Here is a 16,974-nt window from a genome sequence, read left to right as displayed (position 1 = left end):
TTGGCTGCCCAGTCTGAGTCAGCAGGAGATGCCCATGTGCTGCGGCGGTTTGGCTTGAGCAGGAATTTCAGTCAAGTAACTCAATGGGACCGTGCAGGGCTGGGGGACTGGGGATGTTAGGAGAATCAGGTGGGTCCCACAGGCCACCCCACCGTAAACCCCGAGTCCCAGTGCCACCTGTAACACAGACAAAAATATCCACCACTGGCTGTTAAACCCACAGGCACAGCCATTCAGCCGGGCCACGGCTGCGTGTCCCCAGCCCAGGGACACATCCCTCCTCCTGCCCCTCTCAGCACCCACTTCGGGATGTCGAGCCCAGAAACAGTCCTGGGTGCTGCTGCGAGTGACGTGCAATAGTGGGAACCAAAATGAAGGGGAAAGCACGGAGGGTGAGCTGCCAGCCCAGCGCAGGCAGTGTGCAGGCAGGGGTTCAGCCCTGCCAGACATCCCTTTCCCTCTGTGACCCCCGTGTATCAAGGCAGCTCCAGGGGCAAACAGCCTCCCACCGGCGTGTTTTTGGGAAGGGGCTGTTTATGCGGAGCCCAGGGGTCAAGCTGGGACAGAGAGAAGCTGAAGTGCAGAGCCAAGGGGCTGCTTCTCAGCTTTTTCTTCCAAATTCCTCAAAGGTTGGGGGTCTGGGGCATAGGACGGGGCGGGGCACAGGGCGCATGGCATGGGGTTTGGCGGCTGCCCAAGCGAGGGGCACCTCGAGGACTGTCTAACCTGAGAATGGTGCAATATAAGGGTCAATCTCAGGTTCGTCAGCCCATGAGATGCTTCTCCAGAGCAGGATGGGCAGCGCCGGCCCCGCAGCCGCCCCCTCCACCCCAGGGATACCCAGCGGGGAGCAGCGCGGCACCGGAGCTTTGTCCACAGCCTCTCACCGACACATGGGTGAGCCCTGACACGGCTCTGTGCGACGATGAGGAGGGACCGGGGCGGGTACCAGTCCCCAAGGAGCAAAGGGAGGAAAGCGGCCGGCAAATCCCACCCATTCTTTGGGAGAAGCTGCTGGAAGCTCGGCCACACTTCAGCGCCGACGCCGTCACAGTCGGCGAAGCAGCGGCTGCCGCGTGCGACTTGGTGTTCACGAGACAGAAGGCTCCGAGTGCTAAAAGCGCCTAATTAGGAGCCTCTCTGACTCCCACCAGCTGTGAGGCCGCCGGATCCGTGCCTCTGCGAGCCAACGAGCGCAGCCGAGGGGTGAGTTTGGCTTCCCTGAAAGCATCATTAACATGTGGCTCCTCGCACTCCTGACTACAGGAAGAGACAGTGACATCCCTAAAAGTGACGATAATGAATCCCCAGGCAGCACACGGGGCCCTTCAGCGCTGGATGTGTCAGTAATTTATGAAGGGAGCAGAAAAAAAATTTTTTTTTTAAAATTTTCCAAGTTGAGCTTCCTAAATAAAACACAAGTACAAGATGCACTTGTCGGATTCACTGTTTTTCCTACAATTAAATGACTAATCCTAAAGAACACTGACTGAAAGTATAAACAGCCTAAAGCGCTACCAGCCTCGGTGCTGGTCGTGGGGGTAACTTGAACTGATCTGCATCTCCCCACGTCTGCTCCCAGCCATGAGGGGGAGTCAGTGCAGGAGCAGGTCTCCCTTGCCCAGAGCTGTTGGCTCGCTCCTCCCAAGCCGGGGTAGCCCCCAAAACCCCACGGGCGATAGTCTGAGCATCAGCCCCTCCTGCTGCAGCTCCCCCCACTGCACCGCAGCCCTCCTGAGTGCTGCTTCTGCTGAGCAGCCCTGGGAGTTGGGGCAAAATGAGTTTTGCAGAGAAAGCCCAGCCCCACGTGCAGGGGAGCAGCCGAAATCGCTGCCTATGGGCCACCGGGCACAGCCACTGCAGGCGGAGGGCAGAGCAGCCCCAAAATGTGGGTCACCCCTCCAGCGAGGGCTGCCTGGCTGCCGGTGCCCGGCTCTGCCACCACGGCTTCCGTGGCCCCCGAGTGAGCCGGGGTGACCTGTCCCCGTGCTTGGCCTACGTGAAAATAAACCCCAGATTTGTGCTGCCCCACAGCAGAGAGCAGCGAGGAGGCAGGGGAGCAGTGGGGCAGGCAGGGGAGCAGTGGGGCAGGCAGGGGAGCACCAGCACCCATCGAGTCCCGACCCAACTTCAAGGAGACTTAAAACCGTGCCGGGAGCCCCCACGAGCAGCCGGGCAGCACGGAGCGGGGGAAGCTCCATCCCCAGCATTGGGGCTCCAATTGCTGGTGGAGCCATTTGCTTCCTCTCCTGGTATTTGGGGGGGGTCACATTTGCCCTCAGCACCCCCCAGGTCTGGGAGATGCCCTGGGAGCTGCAGGCAGGGCAGCAGCACCCCCCAGCCAAGGGCTCCTGCCAGCACTGAAGACTGGGGGGGGGGCGCACACAAGCTCAGCCCCCGGCACAGCCGTGACACGGGGTCAGGCTTCGGGGGACAGAGGGAAAAGGAGGCTCAGGTGGAGCACTGGAAATTACAGCAGTTCTCGATGATTCAGTAAAGAAAAGGACGTACAAAATGCACTGAGCACAAAGCAAGTGGGAGGCAGATGCTCCCCCCGCCCGCTGGCCGCTTTGCTGCTCCTGGGAGTTATTTTGCAGTTGAGGGGGAGCCCCCAGCTCCCTGCCCCCTCAAATCCCATCACCCTTTCTTTTTTTTTTTCCTCTGTGACCCTCCAGAAAGCAGCAGGGCTCTTGGTTTTTTGGGTGGCTCCTGACCCGGAGGAGGACGTGGGGGTTCTTGCCATTCATTCAAGTTCTATTTCATGTGGGTTGTTTTGGTGGGTTTTTCTTTTTTTTTCCCCCTTCTCTTGAAATGTTTATTCCTCACGAGGGAATTTTAATTTTAGAGACAGCAGCACTTTTTTGCAAGATGAAGTGACTGCTGAGCTCCAAGTGCCGAACGATGGAAGCTCCAGCGGGGAGGGAAGAAAAGGCAAATGAATCACACGCGTGAATCCCTCGGACCCCGAGTTGTACCCAGACGTGTCTGTGCTGGGCGATGGGGCTGGGGAGGGGCCGTGTCTTTTGTGCTCCACTAAAGGGGGAAAATTGGGCTCCAGAAATGCGTTTATGCTTCCAAAGTGGAGTTTTGATCGTACCAGGAGCTGGATCGCCCGGAGGAGCCGGGGCTGCTTTTACCGGGCAACTTCCGAAGGAGCCGCCGGTGCCGGCCGGGAAAACTTTCCCTGCGAAATGAGCGGGGGGCTCGGCCGGCCGGTGCTGCTGCACCCCCAGTCGTTCCCGGCGCACACGCACCCCCACACGCCCCCCACCTCACAGCCCCTGGCTCCCCCGCCTCTCCTGAACCCCCCAACACACACACGGAGACACCCCTGAAACCATTCGTGCCCGTGTGCCTGCACCCCCCCGCACACCCCCACCCCCCCATGGGCCTCCCCATATATCTCCCAAAACACTCCCCCCCCCTCCACCCCACGTACCCCTGTGTTCCCCCCAGTATTCCAATGCCCATGAACCCCTGTATCACCCCCAGATTCTCAACCCCCTCCCCCCATGATCCCCCATGTCCCCACAACTCTCACCCCCGTGTCCCCCCAGATTCGCACCCCACGATCCTCCCGTGTCCCCCCCAAACTCTCACCCCTCTCACCGCCATGATCCCATGTGTCCCCCCATGTGCTCCCCCGGACTCTTGCCCCCCGTGTACCCCCGTGTCCACCCAGATTCTCACCCCCGTGTCTCCCCCGACTCGCACCCCACGATCCCCCGTGTACCCCCATGTGTCCCCCCAGAATTTTGCCCCCCACGTACCCCCGTGTCCCCCCAGACTCGCACCCCACGATCTCCCGTGTCCCCCCCAGACTCTCACCCCTCTCACCCCCACATACCCCCGTCTCCTCCATTGTGATGCCCCCGACTGTCCCCCCCCGTACCCCCGTGTCCCCCCAGATTCTCCCCCCCGCCCCCCCGTGTCCCCCCGCCCCGTTCAGCACCGCGGACAGCTCGCACCGCCCGGCTATAGCGCGGTCACGTGCCTCCCGCCGCCCCTATATAACGCGGTGCCGGGCGGGCGGCGCGGACCGGCGCGTCCTGCGGGGGGAGCGGCGACGAGCGGTGAGCGGGGCCGGGGAACCGGGACAGCCACCCCCACACACACACACCCCCTCCCGGGGGTCCCGGCCAGAGGAGGGGGGTCCTAACCCTGCGGGATGGGGGGGGTGTGGGTGTCCGGTCCCAGGGATAGGAGGGTCCATGGCCGGGGTGGGGGGTATCGCATGCCCGGGGGCAAGGAGGGTCCCAGATCCCCAGGAGGGGGGTCCCAGATCCCGGGGGGGTGTGTCCCAAATTCTGGGGGGTGCCATCCCAGCGGCAAAGGGTGTCCCATGCGTGGGGGGGGAGACGCGGTCAGGGGTGGGGGTCCCATTCTGGGAGCGGGGGGGTTCCAGCCCCCGGGGTGAGGGGGGTCCTGTCCCCAGAAGGGTCATGTCCCAGGGATGGAGGGGGGGTCCCCATCTGCGGGGGTGGGGGGTCCCATCCCCACATGGGGGTCCATCTGCAGGGGGTCTGATTCTTGGGGCGGGCGGGGGGCCCTCAGGTGCCCCCTGACCGCGCAGCAGGGGGGATGTGGGGGTGCGGGGTTGGTGGGGGGGCTCTTGCAGGCGTCTGGCCCCGGAGCGGCTGCGATGCGAGTCAGGATGATTTCGGCTGCCTCCGTCCTCGTCCTGCTCTTCCTGCCCTCGGAGACCTGCTCGCCCCTGCAGTGGCCCCGGGGCCCATCCCGCAGGCTGACCTTGACCCCCCAACCCACCTGGGAGCCTTGGCCAGGAGCCCCGCGATCCCCGGTCCCCTCCGCCGCCCCCTTCCCCCAAAGACTGTGCCATCCCCGTGGGGCAAAGCCCCCCGCGGCCCCCCGCACCCCCCGGGCCTTGCAAACGGGCAAGAGGCGAGACGGCAAACCCAACTCTCTGGATCTGACCTTCCACCTCCTCCGCGAGTTCCTGGAGATGTCCCGGGAGGAGAGACTGGCCCAGAAAGCGCTCAGCAATAAGCTCTTGCTCCAGAGTATAGGAAAATGAGGTGGGGGGGTGGTCGTTTTGGCAGTGGAGGGGGAAAGGAGGGGGAGAAGAAGGAGACTGACCCCATAGCGAGCGGCCAGGGCAGAGCGGAGAAGGCTGGGGGGGGGCTGGAGCTGTGCCCAGGGAGCCCCCCCACCTTGCCCGGCGGGGTCCCCATCGCTGCGTCCCGCGTGTTCCTCTCGCTGTTGTAAATTAAAGTCGCCCTCGCACCTGCCCCGCTTCGTGCTCCTGCGCTTCCCCCCCCCCCCAACATAAAGTTGGCAAAAGTGACTTTCCTCCACCCCAAAATTTTTAGCCCTCCGGATCCATCCCCTACACGGACAAAAGGGTTTTGGGGATGCTTTGACCGTAGGGATGTTGCAGCAAAGTGGGGAGCGAGGATTCGTTCCCCTCCCAGGGCTGCTCAGACCCTGCCACCACACCTGGATGCAAAGAGGGTGTCCCCAAAAAAACACCGGAGTGAGCCCAGACGCATCCCTGGGTGAAAGGCGACGGTGTCAAGCGCTCAGAGTGGTGCAGCTCGCGCCTCTCCCGCCCGAGGAACTTCGTTCCTCGGGCGGGAGAGGCGCGAACTTCACCACTCAGCAGCCATGGGAGCACGGGGCACACATGCGTGTGCACAGGGACACACGTGTGTGACAAACCCCCACCAGCTGCACAGTGAGAAGGGAGGTTGCACAAACAGCCCCTGGCAGGAGGATGGGCAGAGGCGCTCGCGGTTGGTCCAGCGAGAGGGTTGGGAGGTGGTGTTGGGGGTTGTGTCCCACCGCAGCCTGTCAGCAGCCTGTGAGGGATCAGCATTGCCTGTGAGTTGTCACCATCACCCATGAGCCCATCACCATCACCTGTGAGTGATCAACATCATCCATGAACCCATCACCCATGAGGGATCACCATCACCTGTGAATCCATCACCTGTGAGGGATCACCATCACCCATGAACCCATCACTGTCACCCATGAACCCATCACCACCACCACCAAGCCCATCACCATAACCTATGAGTGGTCACTATCACCCATGAACGCATCACCATCACCTGTGAGTGATCAACATCATCCATGAACCCATCATCATCACCCGTGAGGGATCACCATCACCTGTGAGTGGTCACCATCACCATCACCCATAAATGATCATCCATCACCCACAAGCCCATCACCATCACACATGAACCCATCACCATCACCCACGCAGGCAGACACCAGCATCCCACAGGGACCCGAAGGTCCCTCCTCCTCCTCATCCTCCTCCCAGGACTGCACGAGCAGCAGCTTTGGTGCCAGCAACCAAAACCATCCCGGAGAGCCGTGCTGGGTCTCTCAACCCACGGCTGATCCTCTCTGAAGCTGGTGGTTACGTGGGACAAAGCTCCTTGCGCCGCCAATGCGCTGTGATCGCTTTGTGGGCTGGGCTGGGGTTTTTTTCTGTAAAGCTACATTTTCTCCCATTATGGAAAAAAGGTAAGGAATACATAAAAGCAGTAATTACTGCAAGGAAAGGGAGGAACAGTTTGTTAAAGCAGAGGCAATGACAGCCTGAGGCAGCCGGAGCGCCTCAGAAGCACTTTTAACCCTCTGCAGAAAGCTGGGGCCTCGCTGGGGCAGGAGGGGGGTCTCAGACCAGTGAGCTGAGGCCCCCAGACCTGGCGGAAGGAGGAGGAGGAGGAGGAGGATTTCTGCTGCTTGCAGGGTGCCAGCAGCAGCCTCAGGCTGGACAAGCGCTCAGGGAGTGGCCTGGGACACGAGTAGGGGACAGCCAGATGCGTGGGTCCAGGCACGGGGGCTGAGGGGGACGTTTCTCTCTGGGACGCTGCTCTGGGGGCAGCCACGGCTCTTGCAAACGGGGTTTGCTCCAACCACCGGCTGGGAGATGCGCCCCGAGACCCGGTTGGGGCTTTTCCTCCTCCAGTATTGCTGCAAAGGGCCCCGAAAGCTGCCGCTTCCCGGCCTGGCAGCAAGTCTGCACCTTTTAGTGTCACAGCTGGCACTTTGGGACAAGGTTTAATGAAACCTGAGCTTGGTGGCTGTCAGGGGAAGACGAGCATCCGTGTAAGAGCTTTCCCGACTGAGCATCAGCAGCAAGAGCATCACAGCCCCCCCAGGGAGGCCTGGCCCCCTCCCTGAGCTCCCAGACCATCGCGGTGGGAGCGTTTGCTCTGCTGCAGCCCCCGGGAGAAGGAGGAAAAGTGTCCCGATGCCGTGCAGAGCCCTCTGCAACCCGCGGGGTCCTCGGCGTGTCCCCCCCTTGGCCAGCTCAGCCATCCCGGCCCTGTGTGACCACCCTGGGGTGGGTACGGGGACAGACAGGACCTCTGGCACCCCGGGGACACGGGAGAGGGGACAGAAATCAAGATAAAAGCTGAGACGGTGCCAAGAGCACAGGGGAGGTGGGTGCTGCAGGGGAGACACTCTGGTGGGGAACACGTGCCCCAAGTGAACAGCTTTGACTCGGCCTTGTGCACCCCACCCAGCCTGGGCCTGCACCCCCCAGCCCCGCTTTCCCCAGGGTCTCCTCTGTCCCCGCAGCTTCTCCCTCCACCCGGCAGTGCCTTTTCCAAGCGAGGCTGCAGCAGCTCACAGTCGAGGAGCCAAACCCCGGCTTTCAGCGAGGGATGACAGCTCCAGCCCCACATTGCTGCATCCTCGGGGCCCTGCAGCCCCTTCCTCGGGGGTGCCGCAGCCCCCAGGGTGGTCCCAAGAGCCTGGAGAGGCTCTGACTCTCCTCCTGCTCACTCGTGTCCCTCCGGGCCGGCATACGTGGTGCCAAACTTCACTCCCATGCTCCCTGAGAGTGCAATTATTTTTTTTTTTGGTGGGATGAGCCGAGGGCAGGCTGCAGGCGGGCAGAGAGGCAGAGCATCCTTTGGCCATCGGCACAGGGGCCACTGGTTGGGTTTAGCATTTTAAAGCGATGGGAAAGGGCAGGTATGCAGGCAGCAGGCCTGGCCGCGGGAGCCAACAGCCCAGCGAGCCAGGAGCCTGCCCATGACAAAGGGCCGCAGGCAGGTACCAAGTTTCATCCTGAGCTGGGGTGAAGATGAAATTCTGACACACAAGTAGCCCCTGATACAAACCCCAAAGCGACACGTCAAGGGGTTTAATTTGTTATGAGGGGGAAACAGGCAATAATAACCAAAAGATTCCAATAGAAAATGTCACTTTAAACAGCCAGACCTACCACGGTCCGTCCCGCAGCACCCTGAGGCAGCGCGGCTGGAAGGTGCCCAGCGACAGGACCTTTTCCCAGGAAAAGGCAGGCAAAACGGTCCCTATTTAGCTCAGATGTGGCCCTGCCTGCCCTGCCTGCACTCCTGCCAGGCCTCCCAGCCATGGGTAACCCAGGGCACGGTGTGCCGGGTTCCCAACGTGCCCCCAGCTCGGTGGCTCCAGGACACGGCCTTGGCACAAGGGGAGGGCGGCCAGAGGGAGCTGCCCGCCAGGAACCGTCCTGCAGGGCCAGGGGCTGGAGCGGGGCTACGCCGAGGCCGTGGCAAGTCCTGCCGAGGTGAAACGCCACCATTTTGTGCTTACCTCCTTCCAGCAGATTTCCATCAAATGAGGAATTAACTTCTTCAAAACGAGGGATCCCAGGGAAGCCGTACAGGTAATAGAGCCACTGGTGCGGCCGTGCAAGGGCAGCCTTTCATCCGGCACAGAGCGGGCAGGACGGGGGGTCAGGCTGCCTCCATCCCCACCTTGGCTCGGAAACACGACTCGTAGCAGCCGTTGGCACGTCTTTCACCCAGCTTTGCTTCTCCTCTCCCCCGGCAGCGCCAGCAGCAAAGCCAATCTCCAACAACGGAGGCTTCTTCACAAAAGGGTATTTTTCCCTGCAGACAGATCAACCTTGAGCAAGGCCAGAGCAGCCGGCCCCTTCCCCAGCACCCTGCAACCATTTCTCGCACCACCTGGCCCCTAAAACTTGTATTTACACCCCAAATACCTGCCAGGGTCTGGCGTCATATGAACATCTTTGGCTTTTAACGCTCAAAAACGCCCGGGGAGCCCGTGGTGGGTGCAAGAGGGGGCAGAGGCAGCAGTTGCAGTCCCTGCCCCGGGGACCCCACAGCCCCCCGGAGCTGTGTGACATGCCCGTGCCGGGGAGGGACGTCAGGAGAGCCCAGAGCTCTGCCCCGTCCCCCCGACACCCCGCAGAGCCCCTCCTGGGACGGGTTCCAGCGCGCAGACGCGGGAAGAAAAAAAAGCTGACCTGTGTTTCTGCGTTGAAAACATTTATTTTACAACAGTGGTTTCTGATAACTTAGCAATCTTTATTTTAGTTTATATTCGGACATACAATACACAAATTACCATGCTAAAACATAAAATAATTCCTTCTGCCGTAACTGCGTGTATGTACAGGAGCTCAGTAGTATCGAGTGTTACAATCCACAAAGTTCAGACAGCCACATCTACTTACATACAATTCAAAGTATGGTCCTTTAGTAACATAACAAAATATATATATGTCTATATTATAATTGCTTTTCAGATGCATTTATACTTCGATTGTGGGTTGGTTTTTTTTTTTTTTTACAATTTTTTTTTTTTTTCTCCTTTTTTAAAGACGGGCTCCCCCCACCCCACCCGAGTCGAAGTGCAGTGCAAACGCGGAACGTATCCCCTCCCGGCACCCTCGGCTCCCTCAGGCTCCCTGAAGAGGCCAATCCAACCAAACCCCACCATGAATTACTTAGTTTAGGGCCTTGCTCACATGCAAAATGAATATAAACCGCCTCGGCTGCCTGCGGTAACACAAACCAAAGCGTCCACACCCAGCCCCAGAGAAGCGGGGGAAGGTGGGGATGAGGGGAAGGACCGGCAGCGCCGGGCTCGGGCCACACGCACCCGGGCGAGGAAACATCGAGCGTCTGGGACTTGGCAAACCTCAGGGCTCATCTACCGCGACGGACGCAACCAGAACTTCAAACACTGAGCGATCCACGAACCCCCCCCTGGATATTCCCCGGCAGAAACCTCCGGCGTTGTGTACGTCAGGCAGCAGCCCCCGGAGCACAAGGCCCACGGGGGGCCGGCTGCGGGCTCCACCCGGCACAACGAGAAGCGCGTAGGCCCGCGCCCGTCGCCTGCGCACAGATCACCGCCCAGCTTCGCTTTTATGACTTGCAATAACTCCGACTCCTTACCAATCCAACCTGCGGGCGCTGCCAACAGCGGAACGGGACCCGACCGTGCCAACGCGCCCGACCGTGCCAACGCGCCACGCTGCTCAAGCGTAAACTCACTCGAGCAAGGAGGGAAGAGCCTGGCAGTAGCAAATTGCTTTTCCTTTCCAAGCAGCCCAGCTCTCCCGCTGGTACCACCCATTTATTTATACAACAGGATCCTTCCACACCTCTTTCACCAGCCATTTCACCTGACAGACCTTGTTTTGTTTGGTTTTTTTCCCTGCAGCCAAAAGGAAAAAACTTCTGGACACGCAAAACTCACACCTTCCGCTCACCTGGCTGAGAGTTCACTTTGAGCCAAATTTCACGTTTTTACCACCAAAGAAAAAACAGCAGCAAGTACTAGGTGCACACCTGTTGTATAAATATATACATATGTGCATATATACATACATACACACACATGATGTTGCAATCCAAAGCCTCCAGCGCGGGTTTGGACCTTGCTCTGTGAGCTCACCGAGTCCCACTTTGGAAAGTAAAACGTGGTGAAAACGAAGGAAAAAAAAAAAAACCCAAACCAATGTGTTCTATCACACCTCAAGCGACGAGCGCGTCCACCGCGTGTCAACCAGCCCCCGCCCCAGCCTGCACCAGCCCAAGCCGTTCCAGAGATGGCCCCTGCCCTCCTCCTTACCACTGGGTTTCCCTTCCTTCCTCTGAAGGAAAGTTGGGGCAGGCAAAGCCCAGCACTGGCCACAGGGGCCGGGGACAAGGGGCAGCTCGTGGAATTCAAGTAGATCATTGAATTTTTGGAAGGGTAAGACAAGCAACTGCTGACAGACTGCAAGAGAACACCCACACGGCTGCCGGTGGGGCAAAGGGAGCAAAGACAACAGCACTCGAGAATGAATGGCCACTTTATATAAGAGCTTCCTCTATACATATACATATATATATATAAAAAACCACCAGAAATTCCCAGCATCTAACCTTTCAACAACAAAATTAACTGTGCATGTAACGTTGGCATCTGATTTCTGAATGAAGGTTTGTCTTCCAGATTTATGGCATTTGGCTTGTGCAAACGTCAGACAGCTTCCCTCACGCCGTTTCTTCTTGTAAAGAAAGCATCTTCTTGGAAGGAAATGGGAATTTCAGTCTTGCCGAGTCCCAGAGAGCACGTAAGCCTCCCAACGCAGGACGTGGAGTGGACCACGGTTCTTGCAGGACTTGAACGCTGACAAATTTCCTGCCACCTTGTTACCTATCAGTTAACATTTCTTTCAAGATATTTTAAGCAGTTGTCGGTGTAATGATACACTACAAGCTAGATGATTTCCACTATAATACAGAGAAGCGGCATCAAATGATGAAGCATGTTAAGTTTATACCGACCTTACGCTATAAGCACTTGGGGGGGTTACGTTTCAGTGCTCTAAGGTTAACGTGGATTTAAACAGCATCCAGAATTATTAACATGAGGCGGGGGGTGCAAAAGCCTCCCTGGCCACCTTGCAAGAGCGTCCTGTTAAACGTGACGCCAGCGCCCAGTCGCATCGGGTAGAAACACCTGCCAGCACAAACGCATTTCCTAAATTATCTGGAAACATCAAGAACGCCGAAGGGCAGCGGACAGACCAAGTTGAGAAAAGTGGGTACCTCCCTCAGGGAACACACACGGTACAAATGCTCTGATCTAACCCCCCCACCCCCAAAGCACGCTGGTGTCCCTCTACACCACACAACAGAACCGCTTTACGGATGGGACAGGAATATCTCTGCAGCCAGGCTCCTGCCCTGGTTGCAGCTGCCGTGTTTACAGGCTGACACGAAGAGGTTTGGAATCTGTACTCAGAGCACTGCGGCAGGACTCGGTATTTCTCAGCACCGTGCTCCAGCCTTCCTCCTCAGCGGGTCTTTCTGCAGGCTGTGCTCACCCGAACCTCAAAGAACATCACGTTTTTAAGAACACTATGAGCGCTAATATCTAAAGCAGTTTAAAAATGTTACAAATCTAAAAATAAGACTAAAAAGGTAACATGACTCTAAAACATCGCTGCGTGGAATCAGCAGAAATCTACACCCTATCGGACGCCACTGAGGTTTACAGGAACAAATTTATATACAGATAAATATTTAAGAATTTCCTACAAACATCACTAACAAAATGAAACTGGCATTTAACGGGTGCAATGCCCCTTCATTCACTTCAAGTGAAGCGTACAACTTGTACGACAGTGCGTTGGGGATTTCCCCATCCCCAGGGAGGACGGGGCAGGCCCAGCACCACCTCCTCCTCCTCCTCCTCCCCAGGGGGCCATCCCCGAGCCCTCCCTGCAGCCAGGCAGTCGCTCTCCCTGCTCCCCCCCTAAGCTACAAGCAGTTCTCCACACAGCACAGCTCGGGAATAGTCAGTGGTCCTTAACACCAGCCGGCAGAAGCTCTCCAGAGCAGATTCTCCCCGATATTCCTCATCAGGAGAAGCTACAAGTGCTAAAAAATTGGTGCTGAAGAGGTTTGATGAGCTAGATGGAGGTGGCCGAACTACTGAAACAGAGGTCTCAGGCAACTTGTAAAAAATGATACAACTTTTAAGAAACGAAAACCACAAAAAAAAAAAAAAAAAAAGAGAATCAAAATCAAAGCTCAAGTTTTAATTCTGGCAACGCCCTGAACAGAGATCAACAGTGCTCAGGTTTAATTCTGGAAGGAAACATTTTGCATGTAAGGCAGGGAACGGGCTGCAGCGCCTGCTACGCTGCGTGGCTGGGGAGGGGACACCGCAGCTCCGCGCGCCCGCGCTCCGCGCCGCCGAGTGACCTTCCGCACCGGGTTTTTAACCACGATTTCCAACGCAACTTTGTATTTACAAGGATTGAGCTTGGCTATTCTGGAGTGCAACTCATGTTAGAGCCTGGATACTCTTGTACCTGGCCTACAAGAGCAGAAAAAAAGCAGGCATTAACCTACCTTCTGATGACACAAGTTTTAAAGAAGCCATGTTTAAATAGCTTGCTCCAAGAACTACATTAATACACAATAATCTTAAATTCAGAAATTTGAGTAACATGGGCAAACTTAAAACAGTTTCAAAACCCGTGAATATTCAGCTAAAAACGTGTTTTCCTGTCATTCCCTGTAACTGGGATCTCAGCGTAGTTTCCCTTGGAGCATCTAACATCATTCTGGCATACAAGAGACTAATTTACTGTTCACGCACCACCCACAGACACAGCTGAAAGGAAAGCAGTCTCTCCCTCAAACTCCTGCCTTGCTAAGCGAAGAACTAAGCCAGCAAATTTATCCCGGATGTCACCTTTTCCCAAGCAGCACGGAACACGGATAATGGCATCGCCTCTAATCCTCATCTGCCGCCCACATTTCGCTCCCGATGTCTGGAGCCTGCAGAGCAACCCCCCACCTCCCCGGAGCCACAACCTCCCGCCAGCCTTTCTAGTTCCGTGTAAGTAGCCCAGAGAGGTTAAGAAATAAGAGTATTATTCCAAATTAACACCGACAACCAGCCCCCAGTATTGGGGGTCACGGTTGCTCCGTGGTGGAGCAACAACCGAAACTACTGGCTTTGTGTTACCCTTCTGGATGATGGCGGGGAGACGGAGGATGGCAAACTACAGCACGCAGGAAACAGCCTTTTCCTCGCTCTAACGAGTCACTCTGGTCAACTATGCTCATTTACAAAGCCAAAAAAAACCCCTAACACCTTTTTTTTTTTCTTTTCTAAGAACATAATTTGCACAGATAAGGGCTATTTTAACCACTGAGTTTCTAGAGGAGAAAGCCTGCAGATCTTCAAGCATATTCCAGCGTGCAATTCAACATCAAGAACAGGCCTGAGGCAAAATCTACAAGGACAGTTGATGTGATGTTAATTTTTTTTAAGCCTAAAAAATTGCTTTTCATTCCAAGGGGTCAAATAAAGACTTTAATTAAATAAGGACCTCAAGCCAAATCATACACGCCTGTCCTCAAGGCCGCCCAAGAGTTTTCCAGATAAAAAAAAATTATAAGTATCTTCCAGTAAGCCACCAAGTTTCAGGTCTAAAAGGACTATCGACAAGGAAGAAGTGATGTAAGTGTGCTACTGAAATCTACCCAGTCAATTAAAAGTAACATTTCTTTTTGAATTTTGGGGAACCCGATGTGGTATCATGAGCGTGCTTATCTGCAACAAGCTCACATGCAGGCAACAAGCGTGTGCTTGTACCAACAGCTACAGCAAAGTCTGATTTTGCAAACGTCCCTCTCACTTCACATCGAGACCGTGTTCAGAACATGTTCTTCTACCCAGCGTGTTTCACACGGTTTCATGTCAGATTTTGTGTGCCCCATCATTTTCGGCTCGTGCAAAGATAGCGTGGAAATATATTCGGAACAATTCTCTGGCAGGAGAGTCCCCTTCTTTTTCTGGAGGTTTTCTTACAGACTGACAGTGCTTTACCCGTTCTAAAGTAACACCTGGATCTTGTAAAAGAGCAGCAAACACCAGGCCGAAGGCTGTAAATAGCCTCTCAACAAAAACAGGTGAAAACTGAAAAGGGGAGACGAGGGGGATACAAAGGACAGTAGAGGCGTTGTGATATAAAACCATAAAGATCAAAATTAAAGAGGCTGTAATTAACCACTAAAAGTGCCAAGTGTAGGTTCTCTGGTCGCTGTTCTAGATCCTGACTCTGTATCGTCTAAAGCAGGATTATTAACAACAAAATATACCAGCAATTCAGCAGCTGCCTAAAATGCTTTTTTAACAGTTAAACCTCAATAAACCAGTTTCTAGAGCAGTATTCAGATACGATTTGGTTTCAAAATAGTACAGGGAACCTTTCAATGGTTTCCCCATAGTTGTTCTGAGTAAAAACAGTGGTGTAAACAAATCTAAATGCAAGACAATGTGCAAATTATACAATATAAATACAAAGAAAGGTATTTTGTTCTTAAAAATCCACTAAAGTACTCCACAAAGATGTTCATGAGAAAATTAAAGGGCTAGTGTATTATAAAAGCTTTAAAAAAAGACACATAATACCCCTTTTGTCTATTAAAATCTCAAATTATTAGACCAAATTTTTAAAAACCAATTATTTTTTTTTTAAAACGTTTATGCTGTTGCTCACTGTCCGCATTTTGCTCACTTGCTCAGTGAAAACCAATTAACCAGTTTCACTTTAAGATTCTCATGCATTCAAACAAAGCTGCGCTATTTGGTCTTTAGCATTTCAGGAAAACAACTGAACTCAAACTAAACAGAATTGTGCTTGAAGTTAAAATCCCACCGCCACCACCAAACAAGCCCATTCACAGTTGGTTTTGTGGCAAACTACAGTTTGTGGTTACATTGTCACTGAAGATCGCCTTAGAGCTGTTCATCAGTTTTCTGTTCAAAGATTGGAAACTCTCCCTTTTTATTTTTCAAGGTAGGTTTATTTAAGCTGAAAACCAGCATTAAAGAGAACTCCAGCTCTGCAGGACTGGCATTTTTTGGTTCTTGGCTTTGTAAACTTGTCTAGATAACAATGCAGGAATACAAGGAGGAATAGAAGAATTGGTTTGTTGCACTCAAATGAAAACCATGAACTTTTAAAGGTCTTCGACAGCTCAGCTGTACGGAAGAATGGTGGCTTCTGTGAAACTTTTTAAATCTCATTTTTAGGCCAGTACCACTGCTTAAAATGCAGAATGTCTCCATCACACTTATATTGTGACAACTCAATACATTACACCACAGACATTTAACATAACTCCATACATGCTATAAAAAAAAAAGGGGGAAAAAAAAAAAAAGAGGAAACAAATAAGACCGTAGCTAAACTGCTTTAAATACTGCATGCTACAGCACTTCACGTATCGTCAAGATACGACACTGAAAGGTGACAAAAGGCTGAAGGGATTACAAAATATTTTCGGCAGGTTGGAAAGCTGCCTTCTTACTGTGGCAGAATTATTCCCCCTCCCCATTCTCTACTTCTAATGTTCATGATTCTAGTGTTGAGTTGGCCATGTATTTTTTTTTTTTTTTTTAATCCATTCTAATTACAGTGTTTCCTTAACTTAATTAAATCCATCGGTGTGGTAGCTGGGGTGAGAGTCAGCTGTGAGCTGGGTTGTCTCTGTGGCTGATGCTGGCTGTATCACAATAGGTGCGTCTGAGGCCTCTGCAAAGCGAAGACAAAAGGCTTAGCACGCCAAGGAAAACCAGCAGCATCGCATGTTTCGGTAAGTTACACCTCCCTACACCACTCGGATAACACGATTTTACGCTCCTCTAAGAGCATGATGTTAATTTGCTGTTTTTCAGCCCGCACACAATACCCGTCGGCTCAAGCCTACACGTGGCACATTCATTTTATTTCTTTCTTCAGGTAAGAGCAGCTGATCCTTGCCCACCACCCATCAATGCCCGCTCAAAACATGACCAGAGCATACACAAGGCTCTACAGTTTTTAAATGATGGGCTTAACTCTACAGAAATAGCACTAGATCTTCATAAACAGTGTTAGATACAGCTAGTAGGGCAGCCATCCTTCACCTTTACACTTGACGCACTTAAACTGCCTCGACACCCCCAGTCCCTTGGGGTAAAAAAAGCCCCTTTCTGGAATCACACATGTCTGGGTTACTCCAGCACCACGGGAAGGGAGCTACGTGATGCCTACTGCTCGGAAGGTGACCCCACCAACTTCCACAGAGACCTTCCAGGAGTTTTCAACAACTCTATCTCCGGTGTTGGCGTTACCCACCCAACTCCTGTGCCACAAGTATCCCCCGACCATCACCCGCAACGCCAGAC

The 16,974-nt window shown here is 54.4% G+C and overlaps 1 protein-coding gene across 3 annotated transcripts in view; it reads right to left on the bottom strand.

Moving 5' to 3' along the window:
- Positions 1–9,252: 9,252 nt before the first annotated feature.
- DNAJC5 (DnaJ heat shock protein family (Hsp40) member C5) overlaps positions 9,253–16,974 on the bottom strand; it is a 34,776-nt gene continuing 27,054 nt past the window's right edge. For all 3 annotated transcript variants that reach the window (XM_074887822.1, XM_074887823.1, XM_074887821.1), the window contains one exon: positions 9,253–16,339. In XM_074887822.1, coding sequence (XP_074743923.1) covers positions 16,236–16,339 — 104 coding nt within the window. In that variant the 3' untranslated portion in view covers positions 9,253–16,235. The remainder of the gene's footprint in view (positions 16,340–16,974) is intronic.

Source organism: Strix uralensis, chromosome 18 (genome assembly GCF_047716275.1).
Source record: "Strix uralensis isolate ZFMK-TIS-50842 chromosome 18, bStrUra1, whole genome shotgun sequence".
Classification (NCBI taxonomy): domain Eukaryota; kingdom Metazoa; phylum Chordata; class Aves; order Strigiformes; family Strigidae; genus Strix; species Strix uralensis.
The sequence above is the reverse complement of the archived record's forward strand: the minus strand, read 5'-3'. Positions and strand labels throughout refer to the sequence as shown.